The sequence below is a fragment of the Lotus japonicus genome, chromosome 4 (genome assembly GCF_012489685.1).
Source record: "Lotus japonicus ecotype B-129 chromosome 4, LjGifu_v1.2".
Taxonomy (NCBI): Eukaryota; Viridiplantae; Streptophyta; class Magnoliopsida; order Fabales; family Fabaceae; genus Lotus; species Lotus japonicus.
In genome coordinates, this window is record NC_080044.1 from 47,317,977 (window position 1) to 47,338,076 (window position 20,100).

Consider the following 20,100-nt stretch of genomic DNA (forward strand, 5'->3'; position numbering starts at 1 on the left):
TATTCATATATCTTTACACGAATGACTTATAAACGAATAGCTTATTTATTTATTAAAAAATTAAACATAACAAATTTCGTGCAACGCACGGGTTATCGCACTAGTTTTATATAATACTAGTACCTTTTACCCGTGCGATGCACGGGGATACTCATTTATGTTTATCGTATGTATTTTTATCAAATGTGTGTTTTTTTTAAAGATTTTTTATGTATTGAAAGAATATAATTAATTTTATATCACCATTCATAAATTTGTAAGTTTTATGGGGTGATGATTGTGTTTTTTTTTTATATGCGTTATTTTTGTGTTGTTTGTCTTCATTTATGTAAATGTTGCATTTATGCGTTAGTTTTTTAAAAGTTTCACTTGAATGTGAGAGTAAAAATTTATGAGGGATGTTCCGCCGAATTTCATCATCTATCTGTTTACCTACGTTTCTGTCCCCTACGTACGCCTAATAAGCATGAAGTTTTCTTATATATCATCTAAACTTTGTGTACATAAAATGAGAATTTATGAGGACCCATTCACATAAATATTTCCTCTAGAATTGTGAATTTGAGAATTATGATGAGCTATATATATTTCCGGCCTTTAAAATATACACCATAATCTGAAATAGTCCTTGATAACTTAAATCATCTTTTTTAATCCCTGACAAATATTGTTTGATATAAAAAAGCTCTTGTGATGTCATAATGCTTATTTGACATTTTCATTTATTAATTATTGGTCCATGTAGGAGTCCACAAAGACTTTTTACATAATCTTCATCTTCATCACCCACATCAAACTTAGAAACTCAAATCCAAACTCAAACATTAACAAACTCATATCTAAACCCATCTTCTTCCTATCTTAAATCTCAGAGAAATCATTCAAAATCAACAAACTCATTAACACATAGCAAACTCATAAACCCAAAAATCTATAATCTCAAAACCCCTACACTAACAAATACATGAAAAAGACATTTTGAAGATTTGATGAAGTTGGATATAAACCAAAAAATCTTTTCAAAGTGTTGAATAATCACATATGAAGATGCACTCCAAATCTTGTAGCACAACATCAATATACTTGTTCTTCTTTCCGTCCTTTTCATTTTCCTTTAATTCATCCTTTTGAAGTAATTGTCCAACAACATCTAAAGGAAATTACTTTTAAAATCAACAGTGTATAAAAATATAGACACATAATGTTGTTATTGTCTTAGAACTAACACATCAGGTATTGGTCATTTGAAGTTGAAGTTGTTTGAATTGCATGAAGTGATACCAAATCACAATTTTTTGAAGGAATAGTGTCACGTGTAACTTTTCAATTTTTGTGATGCCCATAAAAGTAATATTGTATTTGTGCTTTGTGACTCTAAATTCGTTGAAGATGTATGAACCATAAATTTTGAATGACATTAACTTTTCCTTTCGAAAATATGTTGCTAAAGGGTGTCATTTGAATACAATTAATGGTACCTTGGATCTTCGATTGTTGTTTTGTTAACAAAAAATTATTCAATTAAAAAAGGCATGTTTGATTTGTTCACTTTTTGTTGTAAAAATAAGTAGTCTGAATCTGGAACCATGGAAATGAAAAATAATAAACAAATTATAATATCTTTTCATCGATTAATAGCAATTAAAAACTACTAACAATTTGAGGTTTTTTAAAATCCCTTGTTTCCCATAAATGAAGCACACGAACTTTAATCTATCATTCGAACTTTCCAAAAACAATGCCATATATCTAATGCAAAGTTTGGGACATTTTTTATTACAAAAATATGAGAAACTGATAAAAAATATTAAACAAATAAGACATTGTTTATTAACTAATTTAATCATGAAAAAGTGAGTTGAAATGAAAGAAAAAATCATTAAGAAATCTGGATGAAAAATCAAAATCAAAATCAAAATCAAACTGTTAAACTAAGCTAGTCATTCTAAAAGACATTCTAAGTACCTGTAAAACGACTCAACGTTTGAGCCTTTACAAAACCCAAAGCAAATACATCAACACACTATTTGAAGTGCACATTTTGAATTAGCTTTGTTACTAATTTATATAGTTGTAGGGTAAAAGGTTAGTGAGGCGCTTTTTTTTTTGAGTGAAATAATATTTTAATGTGGCCTATGAAATTCCATAACTTATAATATTTAAGTCATAATAAATTCAATTAAATTAATTTCAAGGTGAATAGTAAAATGATATATGATGATATTAATGGGAGGGGAAAAGGTTAGTGATTTTTATTTAAGTGAAATCATATTTAATATTTAATCTATTTAATAAATTAAATATAATTATGTTTTCCCTATAGAATTCCATAACTAATAAGATTTAAATAATATAAAGTCCATTTAAATTAATTGTAAGGTTAAGAGTTAAAGGATATAGCATTGATAGAAGAAAAAATGTTAGATGTGAGTTTTTATTTTTTGATTGGAATCATGCTTAATATTTAATCCACCAACTTCACTTCTAAAGAATTATTAACATTAATATTAATTAAGATTGAATTAACATTTCAATAAATGAAAAATAAATATGTTTGTCCTATGGAATTCCATAACTAATAAGATCTAAATAATAATAAATTCATTTAAATAAATTGTAAGGTTAAGAGTTAAAGGATATAACATTACTCTGTCAAAAAAAAAGGATATAACATGACATTGTTGAGAGGAAAAAATATTAGGGGCGAGTTTTGTTTGTTTGAATGGAGTCATGCTTAATATTTCATCCATCAATTTTTAACTCTAAAGGATTATTAAGTTTAAATTAATAATTCAATAAATGAAATCTAAGTATGTTTTCCCTATGGAATTCCATAACTCATAAATTATAAGGATGATCAAGATCAAAACTAATCAACGGTCATGATTGATTTCCTAGAAAATATTATACATAATTACAAAAGGACCATAATAAAATATTCATTCATGAGCCATAGTTTATTGCATGACTATTTTACCCTTCTTGTTGCAAAATCTAAAAGATGAAAAAATTTAAAAGAAATCTGTAAAATTTAAAAGGAAAACAAAGACTTTGTTATACCGAATTATACATAAAGACAATAATCTAGTTGATCAGTTATTAATAGAAAATGAAAATAAAAAAAGTAAGAAACTTACATTGAGTGAAGATTAAACTGTAAAAGAAATGGAAGCAACATCATAAAATTGTGCAAGAAAAACAATGAAACACGATTAGAAAAGTGATAAAGGATATGACTTTGACCGTTTAAAGTTACAACTGGAAGTGAAGAAAATGTATTTTTGAAACGAAATAGAAGTCACGAAAATATCATAATAATGTTAATAATCAAAAGTGAAGAACAAAACGTGCATCAATAAAGAAAGAAAATTAAAATTGGTACCTTTCACCGATTAAATCATAGATAACAACATGTATTACAAATAAAGACTAAATCTTACTGGAGTTGAGGATGAGGAATGAGAAGAATGAATGAGAAAAAAGAAGACCGATTGAGAAGAACATCGCCCGAGATAAAAAAAAATGAAAAGAAGAAATGATGGTGAAATTAGAATAGTTTCATAAATCAAAAGAGAGAAAACAACGAAAATGGAAGGGCTCTTACCATATGGAAGATGATGATGGAGAAGAACGTCGACACCTGAGAATGAAAAATGAAAAAGATGAAATTTTTCTAACCTGATAGAAAATCTTCTTGTGTAGGAATGGTGTCGTTGGAGAATCCAGACATGAGAGATTTCTTGGACATCAATGAATGTGCAAGAGATCAAGATAAGAGAGATAAAAAGAATTTGATATGAAAATGGAAATACTTTTTTCATATGGGAGAAAAAGAAAGAGACTCTTGCTGATTTTTATAACCACAATAAGGAATTACAAAAGCCAAAAACGGTCAAGAAGTGAAAATGCCACCTAAAGGGTTTAAGAAAATGATGTACGGTTAGGATTAGAGGCAATCAAAGGTCAAGATTGATTTCATAATTAATTATCCACAAATTTACATATATGCCCATGAAAAAATATTCACTCATGTGCATTGATATACTAAATTATTGTCTTACCCTTAAAGTTGCAAAAATTTCTCTTTTATATAATATAGATATAGATATAAGAATTTGACCCTGAAAAGAAAATAGGACCAATATCCTTCAATTTTTGGTTTAGAAAATATCATTAATAAAAAATTGAAAATAATAAATAACTTATTATGAAAATCTAACTTGAAGGTTAGAAATTCTTTTGTCATATAATCATTCAAAGAAAAATGTCTTCATGCTAGATCTAAGTGAACTTTTCTCAAAAGCATAAACTTTTATTCATTAAGAAAATAAAAATCGAGAAAAAATCTTTCTCAATTTGACAAAGAGTCAAAATATGACATAAAATATATCTATCAAACTCAACGAAACATACCTTCGCAATTGACAAAGAAAGCCAAATAAATGAGTTGTCAGCCGACAAAAAAATCTTTAAAAAAATTATTCAAATATAATTTAGATGTTAAATGATATGAATGAATAATTAGGCCACTGGAAAGCAATTTTTCAAGTGTTTCGAGTCCCTTGAGGATGTTCACAAAAACTTCTCAATGCCATACACCAAATTTTTCAAGGATGACAAATAGGCAATGGAAAGATTGAATCAAACTATGAAGAATGATATAAAGAAGCTATATATAAGATGAGAGTTCATAAAGTTTAGTTAGTCGACTACTTTGAGATATACAACTTTTTAATGGCTAACACCAAGCCTAACATGAGAAAATTAACATTGGTTACATTATACCTTAGAGAGTAGATCAACCGCAACAATTGACCTTAGGTAAGAAGATATTAACTTCAGATCTTGGATTGGTTTTTGAACCAAGAAGAATGCATATTGGAAACATACTGACACAAAAATAGAAAAATAAATCACACAAAAATGAAATCGAAAAACATGAAGTCATTGTTCAGGAAATCCTGATCTTACATTCTTATAGAAAAATATAAAGAAAAAATAAAGAACAAAATAGAACATGTACATTGTTTGGTGCAGGATTTACAAAACTTGAAACCTAAAACATAAGCTAGTAGCTCACCATTTTCATAGCAACAAAGAAACCCTGCATAGAGTTATGATTTGTAGTCACTGACAACTCTGGAGCCCAAAAATGTAGATGAGGTTAATGAAAAGATGTAGACAAATCAAACAAATGAAGAGTATTTATACCTAAAGACTCAACCATGAAGGATATGAAAATTCCCAACAATTATCTTCCCCATTCCATTCATTGAATAGTATTCATTTAAGAATCAATTAAAATTGGAGGAGAAGTTTTGGATAATGAAAAGTCATGAATCATCAATTTAAAAAAGTTGAAACAATTAGAATATTGAAAGATCAAGAATTATTTTAAAGTATTAAAATCATTAAAGTGATATCAAATTTTAAAATCAATTTCATAAAAGATGAATTAAAAAATATATTTTTTAGAAAATGTATAAAAAAATATAAATATTTGATTGGACAAATGGCGAAATTAAACTACATAAATTCTAAAAATTTAGAATAAATAAAAAACTAAAAAACTATGGGCTAACAAAATAACATATTTGTATATCACTCAAAAAATCACATAATAAATAAAAATATTTTTTTAAAAAAGTATTCATGATTGTTAAAGAATTTTTGATTAACCTAATGGAATATGAAAAATCAATGTTATTAAAAACCACACATTAATTAATGTTTAAATTTTATATTACTTTTTTATGTAAATATGAATGTAGAATTTGAAAGGTTATTGTGACATTATTAGACAAAATAAAATGCATTTTTTACTAAAATATCCATGGTTATCTTTCACAGTTTGTAGAATTAATTGTTAAATGACAGATTTGCCCCCAAGGTTGCATAAACTCTCCCTTTATATATATACTAGTACTATGACCCGTGCGATGCACGGGGGATAATATTTTTTTTTCTTGTGAGTATTTTTTTAAAATCTGTGTTGTTTTTTATGTTTATTAAAAGTAAATTTATGATTTAAAAAGACAAAATTATTTTTAGATATAAGCAAAACATAAATTAGTAAGTTTATTTTCCCGCTTACCTAAAAAAAAGTAAGTTTATTTTCCCCCATGGATGTGTGCTTTTATTTTGTAAAAGTACAATTATTTTGTTTCTTATTTGTTTTTGTCCTTTTTTTATGAGCTTTGATTAAAAATTTACTCACAACTACATTCTATAAGAAGTCTTTATTTATGTAAAATATCATCACGTAAATATTCTCAAGTTTTCTCCAAGCAAATTCTATCTTTGGAAGATATCAACCAAGTAGCAAAAAGTCTTCTAAAAGTGTTTAAAATACCCCAATACAAAGCTTCTATTACTCCATCAATGTATTCTTTATCGTCTTCAAGTAAGCTCATCGCATAGCACACGTCCTTGTAGGTGTCTCATGTGTGTGCTCTTTGAATTCCCTAACTCATAAAAACCAAATAATAATAAAATAAAACATTTTTTTAAATATTTGAGGTAAATAGAAGAAGATATAGCATCATGACATGGAGCTTATAAAAAAAATTGACATTGATGGGAGGACTGAAACTGTGAAATAAAATTTCAATGGAGAAGAGATAGTGGGAAGGTTATTTTTTGCATTGATATTATATTTAATATTAAAACCACCACCGTCAAGTTTTAAGGATTAATTTTAATTATTATTTAATTAATTATTCTATAAATAAAAGATTAAGAATTCATCTGCTTATCAGAAAAAGAAAAAAAAAACGAATTCATCATCTAAAATATGGCCTATCAATTGCTTTTATGATGAAGCCAAATTGCACAACTTTTTTTTTATCAATTCCGTTCTTTTTACTTTTAATTAATTTTAAATTACGGGTATACTTTGCACTTTTTTATTATCATATTTTTGAATTCTATTTGCTTAAAATTTTCAGTGCCATTTGCTTGCCCTTCATGGTGCTCTATGGATATGTTAGTGCCTTCACTACCCGCACATTCCCTTCAACCCAAAACTTAACATCATTGAAGTTTGGCATGCAAAACACTATTTCTATAAAGACATATTTTGAAGTTTCATTTCATGGAATGCAAGACAATATCTCAGCATTAAGAATAGCATTTCCATGAAAAAAGACTAAATAGGAAGCAAATGGGTTCCAAAAAAAGACTTCCATATGCTAAAGAGTATTTAGTTTACTACAATATACTTAACAAGGCAAGAGCTAAATACCATTAAATTGAAAATCATAAATATAAGTAGAAAAGATAGAAACCCTCAGTTCTCATGTACCATCGATCATTTAGGCGTTGTAAGATCCAAATCTGAAAATTAGAGATGCTAGAACAAATAAAAAAAACATAACCCAAACCATCCAAAAGCAAAATCAACTAAATAATAATCAAATAGTTAAATGCATTAAGTGGTTATACATCAAAGAAAGAAGAGAATTGAAGTTCTATATAAGCTAAGAGAAGTAAATATTCTAAACATACGAAAAATTATAACATATACCACTTTTTAATTTATATAAAATTAAAATTACATATACATTAAAACAATGATTAGAAAGACTGATATTTATAAATATACCATGAAATCCCGCAAGAAACCCTAAAATGACCCCTAAACCCTTCAAACACACAAACAAATAATACCTGTAGATATTTGAGAGGAAACTTGTAGACAAATGGAGTGACATAAGGGGCACCGGTTTCAACCTCTTCTGTCATCTTAGATCAAATTGCTAGAGCTTAGAGCTATCTCAAACACCCGAACAAATGCATATTGAAAGTAGTGAATAAAAATAGACGAATTGGAGAATTACCCATATAATGCTCTATTTTTCTAAAGATTCCCTCTCACGGAGCAAGGATTGTCATTTCACCTTCAATAGCTTATTAGCAAATAGGTAAATCATTCTAATTACGTCCCAACTAAAATCTTAATCACTTGTATAATAGTGCAGGTTGTGGGATTCAAAATCACGAAATAGAATTCAAAGTTGGAAAAAAAAATTGAGCAATGCAAAAGAGATCAAATGATCTCAACATGCATCCTATGATAAACCAATCATGGTTTGATACCTTGAGGCCATATATGTTGCTAATTAACATGTCCAGACTGTAGAACTTGAAAAATGGGTATGAAAATGATGCGTTTAAATACTGATAGAATAAGAAAAATCAGAAGAAGAAAGGATGACACACCAAAATATTCATAACACAGACAATATCGATGACATTTAGAAGTTTTTATGAGAAAGGGGTAATGGAAATTTATAGAGGTAATGAAGCTAGAATGAAACAACTCACCTCTTGAAATTATTTTCAAAAAGTTGAGAATTTTTAGCAGGTGAAACGACAACTGTGAGACACCCATAATTATAGGATGTGTTACTCATTATTATTATTTTTTTATAAAGGAAGACTCAAAGTTTGAGCCTTTGAAAAAATCAAAGTAAATACCTTAACACACACTATGTGAAGTGCACTAAAACTAATTTATATAGTTGTAGAGTAAAAAGTTAGTGATGTGTTTTTTTTTTTTTTTTTGAGTGTAATAATATTTAGTGTGCCCTATGGAATTCCATAACATATAATATTTAAGTAATAATAAATCCATTTAAATTAATTGCAAAATGAATAGTAAATGGATATAGGATGACATTGGTGGGAGGGGAAAGGTTAGTGATTTTTTTAGTGAAATCATAATGTGCCTTATGGAATTTCATAACATATAATATTTAGTATTTAGCTAATAATAAATCTATTTAAATTAATTGCAAGGTGAATAGTAAATATAATGGATATATGATGACATTGGTGGGAGGGGAAAGGTTAGTGGTTTTTTTTTTAGTGAAATCATGTTTAATATTTAATTCATTCAATAAATGAAAACTAAGTATGTTTTCCCTATGAAATTCCATAATTAATAACATCTAAATAATAATAAGTCTATTTAAATAAATTGTAAGGATGGTTAAGATCAAAACTAATCAACGGTCATGATTGATTTCCTAGAAAATATTCTACGAAATTACATAAAAATCCATGGTAAAATATTCATTCATGAGTCATAGTATATTGCATGACTATTTTACCCTCCTTGTTGCCAAACTTTGCTTTTATATAATATATATATATATATATATATATATATATATATATATATATATAAAGTAAATACCCCATAATTTATATGTGCACAAATCTATCATATTAATTTTTTCACTAACAAAAAAAAACCTATTATCTTAAACTACTTTGACATTAAAATGATATTATTAGCATTGCAAGCATTCAGGGCCGACCCAACATTAAACGAGGTCTAAAACAAATTTTAAAGCGAGACCTTTTTACTTAAAGAAATGTTTATTTATTAAATTTTTTGAGGCATTTTTTTACTTAGTAAAAATAATTTAGAGGCTTTTTTACTTAGTAAAAAATTATTTTTTTGGAGGCCTAAAGCCCTTGCATGAATAATTATATTTTTAACACGTGCATCTTATGCAAGAGTTAGGGGTGGTAAGACTAGAATCAAATTTTAAACAGCTTAATTGACTTTGATACTCTATCTGTTTCATTTATTTATAGGTTATTTTTTAAAAGTCATTTTTGTAAATACAAATCTCTCTTATAACATTAATGAAGCATTTTATATATGTTTTTAGAAAATTACCTTCATATTAAGAGATAATGTGATTTTGGAAAAATGATTAATATGAGAGAATTTCATGAATAATTTTTTTATAAATTTATTGTAAATAACTATTTTTTTTAATTTTGAATAATTGGGTAAAAGTGATTTATAATTAAATGAAGACGGAAGAAAATGGAAATACTATGTTATAGAATTAGAAACCATCAACGACGCGATATTTTTAGTTTACATTATTAATTTATTACAGTAATTTGAAAATGAAATTACCACACCATAAAAACAAAATCATTACTAAATTTATCATCTGAGTGGGGGAGTTCGAAAGTTAAAGTCCCAATAAGCTGACGAGGTTCTGTTTGAAAGTCTGGACACAGCTAGCCTTTGCACACATTTGCTTCATATAGTTCGTCGCGTGTGCATGGTCCACGCAATTTCAAACCCTCCTCACCCCACACAAAAATTACTCCAGAATCCAGATGAATGAAAGTGGTTATGGCAAGATTATCAGATTATGTGTTTAGTTAATTAATTTCTTTCATTAATTGTTACTTCAAAAGAAGCATTTCATTTTCTTGTCGCACTACTCCCAACAAGGACCACACTGCTCACAATTTCTCCAGAATCTCCACTTGCCAACAAAACGTTATGATAGCCTCTCTAAATTTCAAACACACTACTTGTTTGTCCTTAAACTATATATGTATCTAAGTATCTTAATCATTTACTAGTATTTTGCTAGCTCTCTCAACTAGTTATCACACATGGAGTTTACTTTATGGGCTGCGATCATATACTACTGAACTAATGCAATCGCTTAACGAGAGATCAAAAAATAATGAAGTAATCTACTCAAACTTAAACTCTAACAAGATCTGTGAGAGATATCAAACATGTAATCTATAATTACTAAACAATTCCTTATTTTACTCCACCCACTTAACTTCTTGGTAATAATTAATGCAAAACATTTTTTCGAGATGCTGAGTGTCTAAAATCACTATATTGTTTAGTAGTTCAAAGAGTAGATAGAAAGAATCCGGTGCTTATATTTTCATCTCACCTAATCAACTTAGAAAGGTACTGTGGCTTTAGATTTGTTCCAGCCTGTGTTGCATATAAATGTAAACTTGGTATATTGATGTATCCGTACCATTATTGAAATTTGAGATAAGGCTTTCTTAATTAATATTACAAGGGATAAGAACAGGGTATGGCTGCTCAGGGACGGGTTTAACTAGCTAGCTAGCTAGATACTCGAGAGCCATGGAAAAAAATATTGAAGATTCATCATTTATCCATATCCTTGAGACTTTGACGCTGCATTTATCTTTCAATTGTGTTTTAAAAACGTTTGTAGTAATATACTTTTTTTCAAGAGCCAACTTTTTCAAATTTGTAGGTTTGTATGTTTAGATCCGAAACCTCTTGTACGTCACAAGATAATTAAATAGTTTAGAGGATGTAATTAAAAGAATACATCATTCACCCTATTCACCTGGGCTTAGGGATGCAAGTAAGTAATGCGCTCGTCAGGGGCCTGCGGTCTGACCTGTCAATGACCTAACCTGATCTGTTTAATTAAAAGGTTAAACTTAAACTTTTTAAGGCCATATTAGTTAATAAAAAACGGACTCAATGTACATCACCCGTGGCCGTGGAGGTGACGTTGACTCCTAGCATCTCCACAAGCGGAAAGCATTTAGATTTTTTTTCCTTCCACACCTCATGTAATGTCACTAACAATCTCAATACTTCTATAACATATGTAACTTAAGGTTTTTAGAACTAGACATCGTTCGTAAATATCAATAGTTCTTTTTACAATCCTGAACGATTAAGTCTTTCTAGTTCTAAACTTCGTCGTCCCGAGACCATTCTCATATATCATTTCTCACTGGCACATATATCAGCTCCCTCCTTCACTATTTCCGACATCAACCCAGTTACAATAGCTTCTAGATTCCATAATTGATTCTGAGAAAAACTAAGTTTATCAAATTTCTTCTAAACTTGATTCTAACGACATAATTAATTATGGAGAAAAGCTTATGTAAGAAACTTATGGATTTCAGAATTGATTCTAATGAAATAGAAGCTGATTAAAAAAAACTTTATTAGGTAAACAAGTTTGGAACTTCATTTCTAAGAAAGTCTGTTTATGGTCTAATATTCTTTGGGCCAAATATAACAATTACAGGTTGGGTTCTCCTTTTCCTGGAGCGAATAGAGGCTCGTATATGTGGAAGAACTTGATTTGGCATAAGTTCTAGAGAAGATGAAGTGTTGGGATGTCAAGTGTGAATAAGAAATCTCACATTAGAAGATTAGGAGACAGTTGAACACTTTATAAGTGAGATGACTCATACACTAAATACCTTAAAGTTTTGAACAAGTGTGATTTGCCCTTTTCCCCTGCTTTTTTACCTTGGCTTTGTAGTAGTTAGTTTTTGTCTATATTTCTTTTGTAACCAAAAATAAAAGAGGGAAAGAATAAAGCGATCTTTGTATTTCAATCTTTGTAGATACATTAACTTTCTGTTACACTAGTGCTAATCAAAATTATTTAAACATGAAAACATGGACTTTAGTCGAATGGTAGCGCTCTTCAGGGTGATGCTTCTAAGGTTTTCATCCTTGAAGTTGCAATGTGCTATGAAATCTCCCTTAAGAGTTACTTCTTTCTTGGACACATCTATTGTGTATTCTGTCAACCCTGCATATTAATGTGGTTTTACAATGTGAGGATAAGTTAATTACTGAATTTTGTTGTCTTTAACAGATATAAACCTCTTTGGTAAACTGTGAGTCACTTACTGAAATTAAACGAGCATAATGAGAGCAAAAAAGACTATAATATAATCTTTCACATGAATCATTTTACTGATTTGCCAATTTCTGTTATTGAGTTCATCTTGTCAATTTCCAATTTCACTGTTTTATCTTTCATTCATCATATTCATATTCCGAGAGAACAGTTTAACTTAGTTCTACCATTTGAATTCATCTTTGAATTTATCAAATTTTCTAAATAAAGGAGAAAGCAAAGTTGAGAGGTTCACCAGTCATTTTTGAGACAACTCTGGAAACTCTGCCCCTACAACCATTACATTCCATATTTGCTGTTATCACCACAACCTGAAACTAATTACCAAGCATTACAAAATAAAGTATTGAGCTTCATACAATTATCTAATTCATGATATTTTACACATGAAATCCATCATGATTCATGAACAACAACAATTGTTTGTTTGCATGTTTTCTCAAAAACTAGTTTCACTAGCTGCAAGGATCAAAGGAAGGAAGTAGCTAGGGAAAAAAAGATTAAAGAAAAATAAAAAAATCAATCAAGCACTTTTTTCGAAATCTTTCTACTATAGCATCAATTCTGAGAAGAAGTTTTTTGAGTTTCAAAGTTTTCTTCTCAATTCTGAGGAAAAAAGAAGTTGATCCAAAAGTGCAATTGATCAAAAGACAAAATAGAGATTCAGATTTGGATTAGATTGAGGATGAATCTCAGATAAAAGCTAACCTACCAAGGGGAGTGTCAAGTTCGCCATGTACAGAAGAGAACGGTATTCATTTTCATCGGGCTTCATGCTAATCTCTGTTTCGTTAATGGCCATATGAATTTTAACCAAGCTCTGTTTCTTCTCTCCTTGTTATGGTTTTATATATTCAAAATGCAAACTGCAAGCAAACTTTATCTTTTCTTTTATCCACCAACAAATTTCTTCTCATATTCTCATGTTTGGATAAAGAATTTTCAAATTGATGTAGTTTAAATTCTTCACGTCACATGATATGCAGAGATGAGAGATTGGCTTTAATTTCAAGGTTTGGTACATTCCAGCTACGAAATTCAACTAGCAGACTGTTAGGTACTCAGTCCTCTAACAAAAAATTGTTTGATGATTAATTTTAAATGATGACATTTAGATAAGTTAATTAAACTATAGGCAATTAATGAAAGTCTTTAAATACTTGTTATCCTAGAGAATCTAATTAAAAACTCGTAGAGAGAAAGTTATACTTGATTGAGATTTTCAAATGAAATACTTCACAATGTTGGTTAAGTGGTTGACAAGTCATATTCTTATAAGTAAGGATGAAACACAAGTTCGAACCCTAAAAAGAACATTTGTTAAATAAAACTATCATAATTTCATAGTTTCCAACTGAGACCCTTAAGAAAGGGAAGAAATTCTTCTTATTTATTACGGAGGATTGGAGGTCACCATCTAAGCTGAGTTCACTCCCCCACCTAAGGAATCAATTGAACAAATCAAAGGTATAGACTTGTAGAATTTGACCTATTCACAATGTCAAACCTGAAAACTAAAACAGGGGAGAGATAAACCTAAGTTATTTTTCCAATTTAATAAACATAGTTGTTTCTTTTTAAAGCCAATCCTCTAACGTGAGTTCCAAAAGTGGGTCAAGTGCAATAGGAAGAGAATTATTATACAAGAATCACAAGAAAAATCATCGTGCAAGGGACATCTTATAAAGATTTTGGATGTTGACGTTAAAGAGGGGGGAGCAAGAGCAAGGAAAACTGAAAATTGATGAGGATAATTAACTTGTTTATTCAATAAAATATAAAGCCTCTTTAAATAGGAACTAACTCAAAATATTAGAAAAAAATACTTAAGCATCTGATAAAATTACCCATTCAGCAAATAACAAGCTCCTACTACAAACTAGCAAAATCAAAGATAGTTTCCAACATAAAAAAGAGATACGCATACAACCGCCACAATGATGCATAAAAGGCTGACACCTCCGCGAAAACGGTTTGGATGTGTCAGACAATCACTTAATCCCAATTCCTTCAGGATAATAAATGCACCATATATGAGGGAGCTGTTAATAATCTTTAAGCAGGTTCTCGCAAACTCCATTTCCATTTGCCCACGACAATAATGCAATATTAGTATTATTACCACATTCATGCAGTAATAGAACCCGTGCTTTTTCAGAGCCTTAACAATACGTTCTTCCTCGTAATGTCTTACTGATGATGCATCTGAAACCTTAACTGCTGCCCCGATCGATATAAGGCTTACAATGAGGTAAACGTAAGCATCCATTCCCATTGTAAATGGGAAGACATTTCCTATCAAGAAAGAACAACTAGCTATGAGCTATATAATGAGAAGAAAGCTATCAAAACCTAGCTAAAAAAGAAATGAAATAGTTACCATAGAGAATAGGTAGCGCTACATGCTTGCAATTTTTTCTTCCCGTATTATTCTCATTCTTACTCTATCACATAATGGCTTTGACCTATTCAACAAAAAAATAACGGCTTTTACTTTATGTTGATTAATTCTGCACCAAATTTGTTAACGCAAATCAATTATACCAAATATGATTTGAATTCAAATTCTCCCCAAATCAGCAATCAGATTTTTTTCTTCCCTCAAATCTCTCTTCCAAATTACAAATTTATTTAATGACCCCAAAACTTCTTCATCAGCATGGGCATCTCTGAAAGATTTTAGGTTCCCTGAAATTTTAGACATGACTTTGTACATTGTTTTGTTTTAGACATGACTTTGTTTTGAACTTCAAATGGCATCTTCACGATACAATCATATATTGTGGGAAGTTTCTTTATGATTTGCTATTTGGGATTGGATTCTAATGTTTTCCCTTATGCTATTTGCTGGGTTGCAGGATAGAAATGAAAGACTGTTTTACAAACTTCTAATTGACCATGTTGGGGAGTTACTCCCAGTTGTCTATAAACCATAGACCTTTCCGCTTCAATGGCTTTGTGTTGTCCATCTAAATCTAATGCCTTTGTTTTCCATCCATTTATTATTTTTCCTACTAAACTCAGAAAACTCATCTTTCTAAATTGCGAATTTAATTAAATAAAATAAACTAAATAAATGAATAAGTAGTCATTTTGCATCATATTATTCTGCTATAAGTTTTTTCTTTTTGTGAAAGTGCTATAAATTTACTTTTCAATGATAAAGTTGCAATCCTAAGATTATACAATATGTTCTAAATTTGAGTTTGTTGGTATAAGGCTATCTATCTATCTATCTATAAAGGGAGAGTTTGTGCAGGCTTGAGGGTAAAACTGTAATTTAATAAAACATTATACATGAACCAGATTTTCTTCATGGGTAATTTTGTAACTATAAGTATTAATCATGGATTAAATCTTAGCCGTCCTTTTATTTCAATTTTGGCCGTTGATTCGAAACCCTCCATATGAGTGCTGCATCGCTTGGGTTTCTCTCACACTGCCGTTACATCATTCACCCCCATTTTCTCCTCAGCTTTTCCATCTCTCTTCTGACTATGAATGGCTACCCCTTTGGATTTACTTCACATCATCTTCAATGAGCAAGCAATATATTACGTGAAGCACGAAGTTAACATCACCCTGCAGCTGCCACAATAGACGATGGTAGCGATTAGCAGAGGTCGGTGGCTGTTAAAGAGCGATGGTCATCTACACAATCGCTTTTCTTCTTCCTTTCATCTTAATGCTGACCATGGAGGTGAGATATTTCCCCTTCATATTTTTTTTCCTTCCTTTCACAATTACTATTCAATTTTTCATATTTTTTCATGAATTTCTGCTGCTTTGTTATTTGTTTAGTTTGAAATGTTTGTGATGTTAGAATTAGATAGAAAGTGGAATAAAGGGAGGATAGTTTATGAGAATTGAGTGAGTTTTCTATTGTTGGTTCTAACTTCTAATGATGGTTACATACTCATAGATAGATGATTATCCAGGAGGATGAGGATGCCTCAGACATAGAGGACTTCGCTCTGATTTAGTGATCGTCATCTGTTAAAATCTTTTGATTCCTTTATTAGTGTTATGAAATTATAACTCAACTACAGTTGTCTTCCATTTGCTCGATGTAGGGTTCAAGATTTTCAATAAGGAGGCCATTCCTATTGTGGTTGTGTACTGTTGTGCGTAAAAAAAATATATGTGTATCTCGGGTTCGATAAAAAGCTTCTTGAACTCTTCTTTCATCTGGATGTTGGTTACAGGTGAGAAGTAATGACCTTTTAATTTTATCTTCCCTTTGCTCGGGTGCTATAAATTGTCTTCCCCCTTTTATGTTCTTCACTTTCTTTTGTTACTTTCAATATGTTCTTTTCCCCAATTTATTTCTATTGAAAATGTGTTCTTTGCAACCTTCCCTTCATGGCTTCATTATTTGATAAAATCTGAGACATCACCCCAAGCAAAAGAGTCTTCAAGAGTTTTTTTCCCGTCTTTCTAATTGGTTTTGTTCCATCATGAACATTGAGATGAGGTATAGTAGCTAAGGTGTAAGGAACGTGATGTGAGATTCCTAGAGAGAATGAGGGCGTAACCGCTTAGAGAGAGAGTGTAACTGAATTTCAAGTTTGTTATTTCTCAAATGAGCTAAGAGTCCCTTACAATTGGTTTCCCTCCCCTATTTATAGTTGGGGGAGTTGGGCTTAGCGCCTCTAAATCATTCTAATGGGCCAGTTGGGCCTCCGGGATGAAGGCCCAAGTTCCTGGTCCGCTCTTCGCCTTAGGCCAGCGCTCCTGGGCGAGAGACCCTGGGGTCTCGCCCAGTCCACAAGTCCACAAGACACCGAGCTTGAAGCATGGGAGCTAAGTGTGTCTTTAAACAAAAGAGACGAGGCGATATACGTAAGAAACTAACTAATGCTAAACATAAGGTACGGAAATGAAGAGCAATTGCCAGCATGGCTTGGTAATTTAAAGCTTAAAAATTTAAAGTTTTGAACGCCCCGTCACGCTCCCTTGGCGGCTTGAGTCCACAAGCAAGCTTGTGGCGATGATACTGGATCTGCTCTCCCCGCCATAGTTACGCACGTGCCCTGAATCGTGATTTTCTAACATGTGTCAGGCTTGCGCCACGCGTTGCGCCCCGAGGTCGTGCAAAGGTCAGCAAATCCGTGGAATCTCAACCACTACCTTTGAAACGTCCCTCGAATCATAGTAAAGCCTGGCAATTTGAATTCAAACCAATAAGCTTCAACCGTTGTAACTTTTCATTTAATATGCTGCCTTCGTGTCCCGAAATCCGCGCCACACTCCCTTGAGTGATCATTCCACCTTTGCCATGATGAGGCACAATTTCCCAACCGCTGCTTATCCCAACTTTTAAAATCTCCTTCCCTCACTCATTCACCACTTCTGAAATTCCCACAATCTGCTGAAATTGACAAACTAGCACCCTCTTCCTTTCCCATCCTTATCCTTCTTCCTAGCAAAAATGACTCCCCAACGCTGCACCAAAGGTTCCTCTCGATCCCGCAGCGCCGCTCCCACATCTTCTTCTCCGGTTAACCCTCCCCCCAAAGCGCATGGCGAACGTGACAAGTTGCTGACCCAGGTAGCGGCCCAAATGAGTAAACTGAACAATTTGGGTATCGAGATGAGCTGTCGCGAGGAGGACTTGTCCGCTTGTGAAGGGAGAACGGAGGAGCTGGAGGGCGAGCGGGACGATTTGCAGCAGGAATTGAAGGTAAAGGCTGAGGCGATTGCTGCGGGCAGGACTGCCTGCCTTGTCAAGGACAAAGAGATCGCATTCCTTCAAAGTGAGTTGGGGTCGACGAACGAGTCTCTCTCCGAGGTGAGATCTGAATTAGAAACAAAGACCAAAGCTGTTGCGGACGCGGAATACCGTGCGGATTCTGAGGTCAGAACTCTCCGGGCAAGGCTGGCAGCCAAGGCTGCTGCTGAGGCCGTGGAAGAGCGTGGTCGCGGTTTCTTCCTCGCCAAAGCTCAAGTTCAATATCTTTATGAGGGGATTGACCTCAGTGGGACGGGAGCTTTCAAGAAGGTCACCCCCCAGGGATTGGTCGGCTCAGACGATCCCCCGGGCTTCAATGCTGAATATTTTGCGGCCGCTGAAAACGCAGGGGAAGCAGAAGACGTTAATGTATTGTGAATATTGTATTGATTTTTCTCTTACCTTTTTTTTGTAATTAATATCACCCCATGTTATTTAATGAAAATTTGCTGCGATTTTGTTTGTCCATTTCTCTCCTTGTTCGTGCCCTTGTGCCCTTCGGGCTTTGCATTTTGTGCTCGTGTAGAGATTTTGAATGTGTGCTAGCGAAATCAGGACTTTAGCTCAGCCTTGGACCGAGGCTTTCTTCTTCACACCAATATTTCCCGTAAGAGCAGGTGCGGCCTCGCCGGTTTTATCCCGGTGAGGGCTTACAGTTGCTAGGGACCCAATGGCCATATAGGTTTACCTAGACTTATGCCTAGTTTTTGTTCTCGCCCATATTTCAGGGAGGTCTCGTTTGCCCATATTTCGGGGAGACTTTTGGGATAAACTGCTTGCCCTTGGACAAGGAGCTTATCCGCACACATCGCCAACGAGAGGTCAGCGATTCGCGCCAGACTTTCCGGAGCAATCCCCAGACATCAAGGTCGTGTTGGGATTGCCACCTTCAGGGAATTTTTCCCACCGGGCGAACGTGACATGTTAGTTGAGTTGCTATCTGGGTAGAAGCGGTTCGCGTCGGACTTTCCCGGAGCGATCCCCAGACATCAAGGTCATGCTGGGATCGCCACCTTCGGGGAATTTTTCCCACCGAGCGACCGTCTTTTTGTAGTCCAGCTAGGAGTATTACTTGAGAATATCCTTTTGTATTTGATTTGTAAAATAATTTACATGGGAGGGATGCCTCATTAAAAAACTCTCGTGGCGGAGAAAAAGAGTGCATATTTATTTTTGGTCCTAATTTTTGGTTTTGTTGCTGTGTCCTCGTTCCTGCTTCCTTTTCTGCGTCCTCGGCCCTGCTTTCCACACGCTTCCGCTTCCAGCCGCTTGGGTCAAAGTATCATCCCCATCACCACATCATTCGAGCCCGACGTGCTCGCTATCCACTCATCATTATTTTTGGGCTGGCTTCCTTTCATGCCCGCCTCATGACAATGATGAACTTCTCCTATCTTGCCCTTCTGCTTGTAACGCTTGGACGTTCCTGGCTTGAAAACTACCGAACCCACAAGCTTCCAATAGTTTGTCTATCTTTTTGCTTTACCCGGGCGACGATTCACTGGACTCATTTTCCTCGCCTTCTTCTTGTCCTTAGACCGCTCGCACGCCTTGTTATCTATTTTCTCGCCGCTGCCCTGCTGGACGATTCGCTGATCCATTCCTTGAATCGTGATTCCTTTTCCCTTTTGCTCATCTCGCCCTGAATTCGAGAGATTCGGTTTCCTGAACATCGGCAGTTCCAAGAGTTCTGGGTCCTTTGAGCTCCAGCTGAAGAGGTCAAAGTTGTCCTCTACCAGCTTCTCTAAGCGTCTTTCTTGACTAACCGTGAGCCTGAGCTCGATCGCCAACACCCCCTGCTGAATTTATACGCCTTTAAATCTGCGATCACACTTGCCCAACGCTCCTCTACATGAGCGTCCGTGAACTGTC

The 20,100-nt window shown here is 32.8% G+C and overlaps 1 protein-coding gene and 1 long non-coding RNA gene across 8 annotated transcripts in view; one reads left to right on the forward strand and one right to left on the reverse strand.

Annotated features, from left to right (window-relative positions):
* Positions 1–12,148: 12,148 nt before the first annotated feature.
* LOC130713896 (uncharacterized) lies at positions 12,149–13,485 on the reverse strand. 3 transcript variants are annotated; one of them, XR_009011062.1, is made up of 3 exons: positions 13,206–13,485; positions 12,733–12,814; positions 12,149–12,386 (listed from the first exon to the last, which is right to left on the reverse strand). XR_009011062.1 is itself a non-coding variant. In XM_057563722.1 (3 exons), exons 1-3 carry the CDS (start codon positions 13,297–13,299, stop codon positions 12,223–12,225), a joined length of 330 nt encoding a protein of 109 aa, XP_057419705.1. In that variant the 5' UTR covers positions 13,300–13,480; the 3' UTR covers positions 12,149–12,222. The 3 variants fall into 3 exon arrangements, 2 of the variants coding, with proteins under 2 accessions (XP_057419705.1, XP_057419704.1); XM_057563722.1 differs by having other exon boundaries at positions 12,733–12,808; positions 13,210–13,480; XM_057563721.1 differs by having other exon boundaries at positions 13,210–13,479.
* Positions 13,486–15,914: 2,429 nt separating this feature from the next.
* The window catches only part of LOC130710162 (uncharacterized), a 31,237-nt gene continuing 27,051 nt past the window's right edge, over positions 15,915–20,100 (forward strand). For 3 of the 5 annotated variants that reach the window (XR_009010313.1, XR_009010315.1, XR_009010312.1), the window contains exons 1-2: positions 15,915–16,197; positions 16,571–16,702. This is a non-coding gene — a long non-coding RNA (uncharacterized LOC130710162). Of the gene's footprint in view, positions 16,198–16,546; positions 16,703–20,100 lie in introns of all 5 variants that reach the window. The other 2 variants (XR_009010316.1, XR_009010314.1) reach the window with 2 other exon arrangements.

What these genes read in the sequence shown, in the direction of transcription:
- LOC130713896 (XM_057563721.1), bottom strand. Translation starts at nt 13,299, where the DNA reads ATGGCCATTAACGAAACAGAGATTAGCATGAAGCCCGATGAAAATGAA. An exon ending in CGAACTTGACACTCCCCTTG is followed by an intron (nt 12,815 to 13,209) that starts GTAGGTTAGCTT and finishes CTTGGTAATTAG; the next exon opens with TTTCAGGTTGTGGTGATAAC. An exon ending in AGTTGTCTCAAAAATGACTG is followed by an intron (nt 12,387 to 12,732) that starts GTGAACCTCTCA and finishes ATTAATATGCAG; the next exon opens with GGTTGACAGAATACACAATA.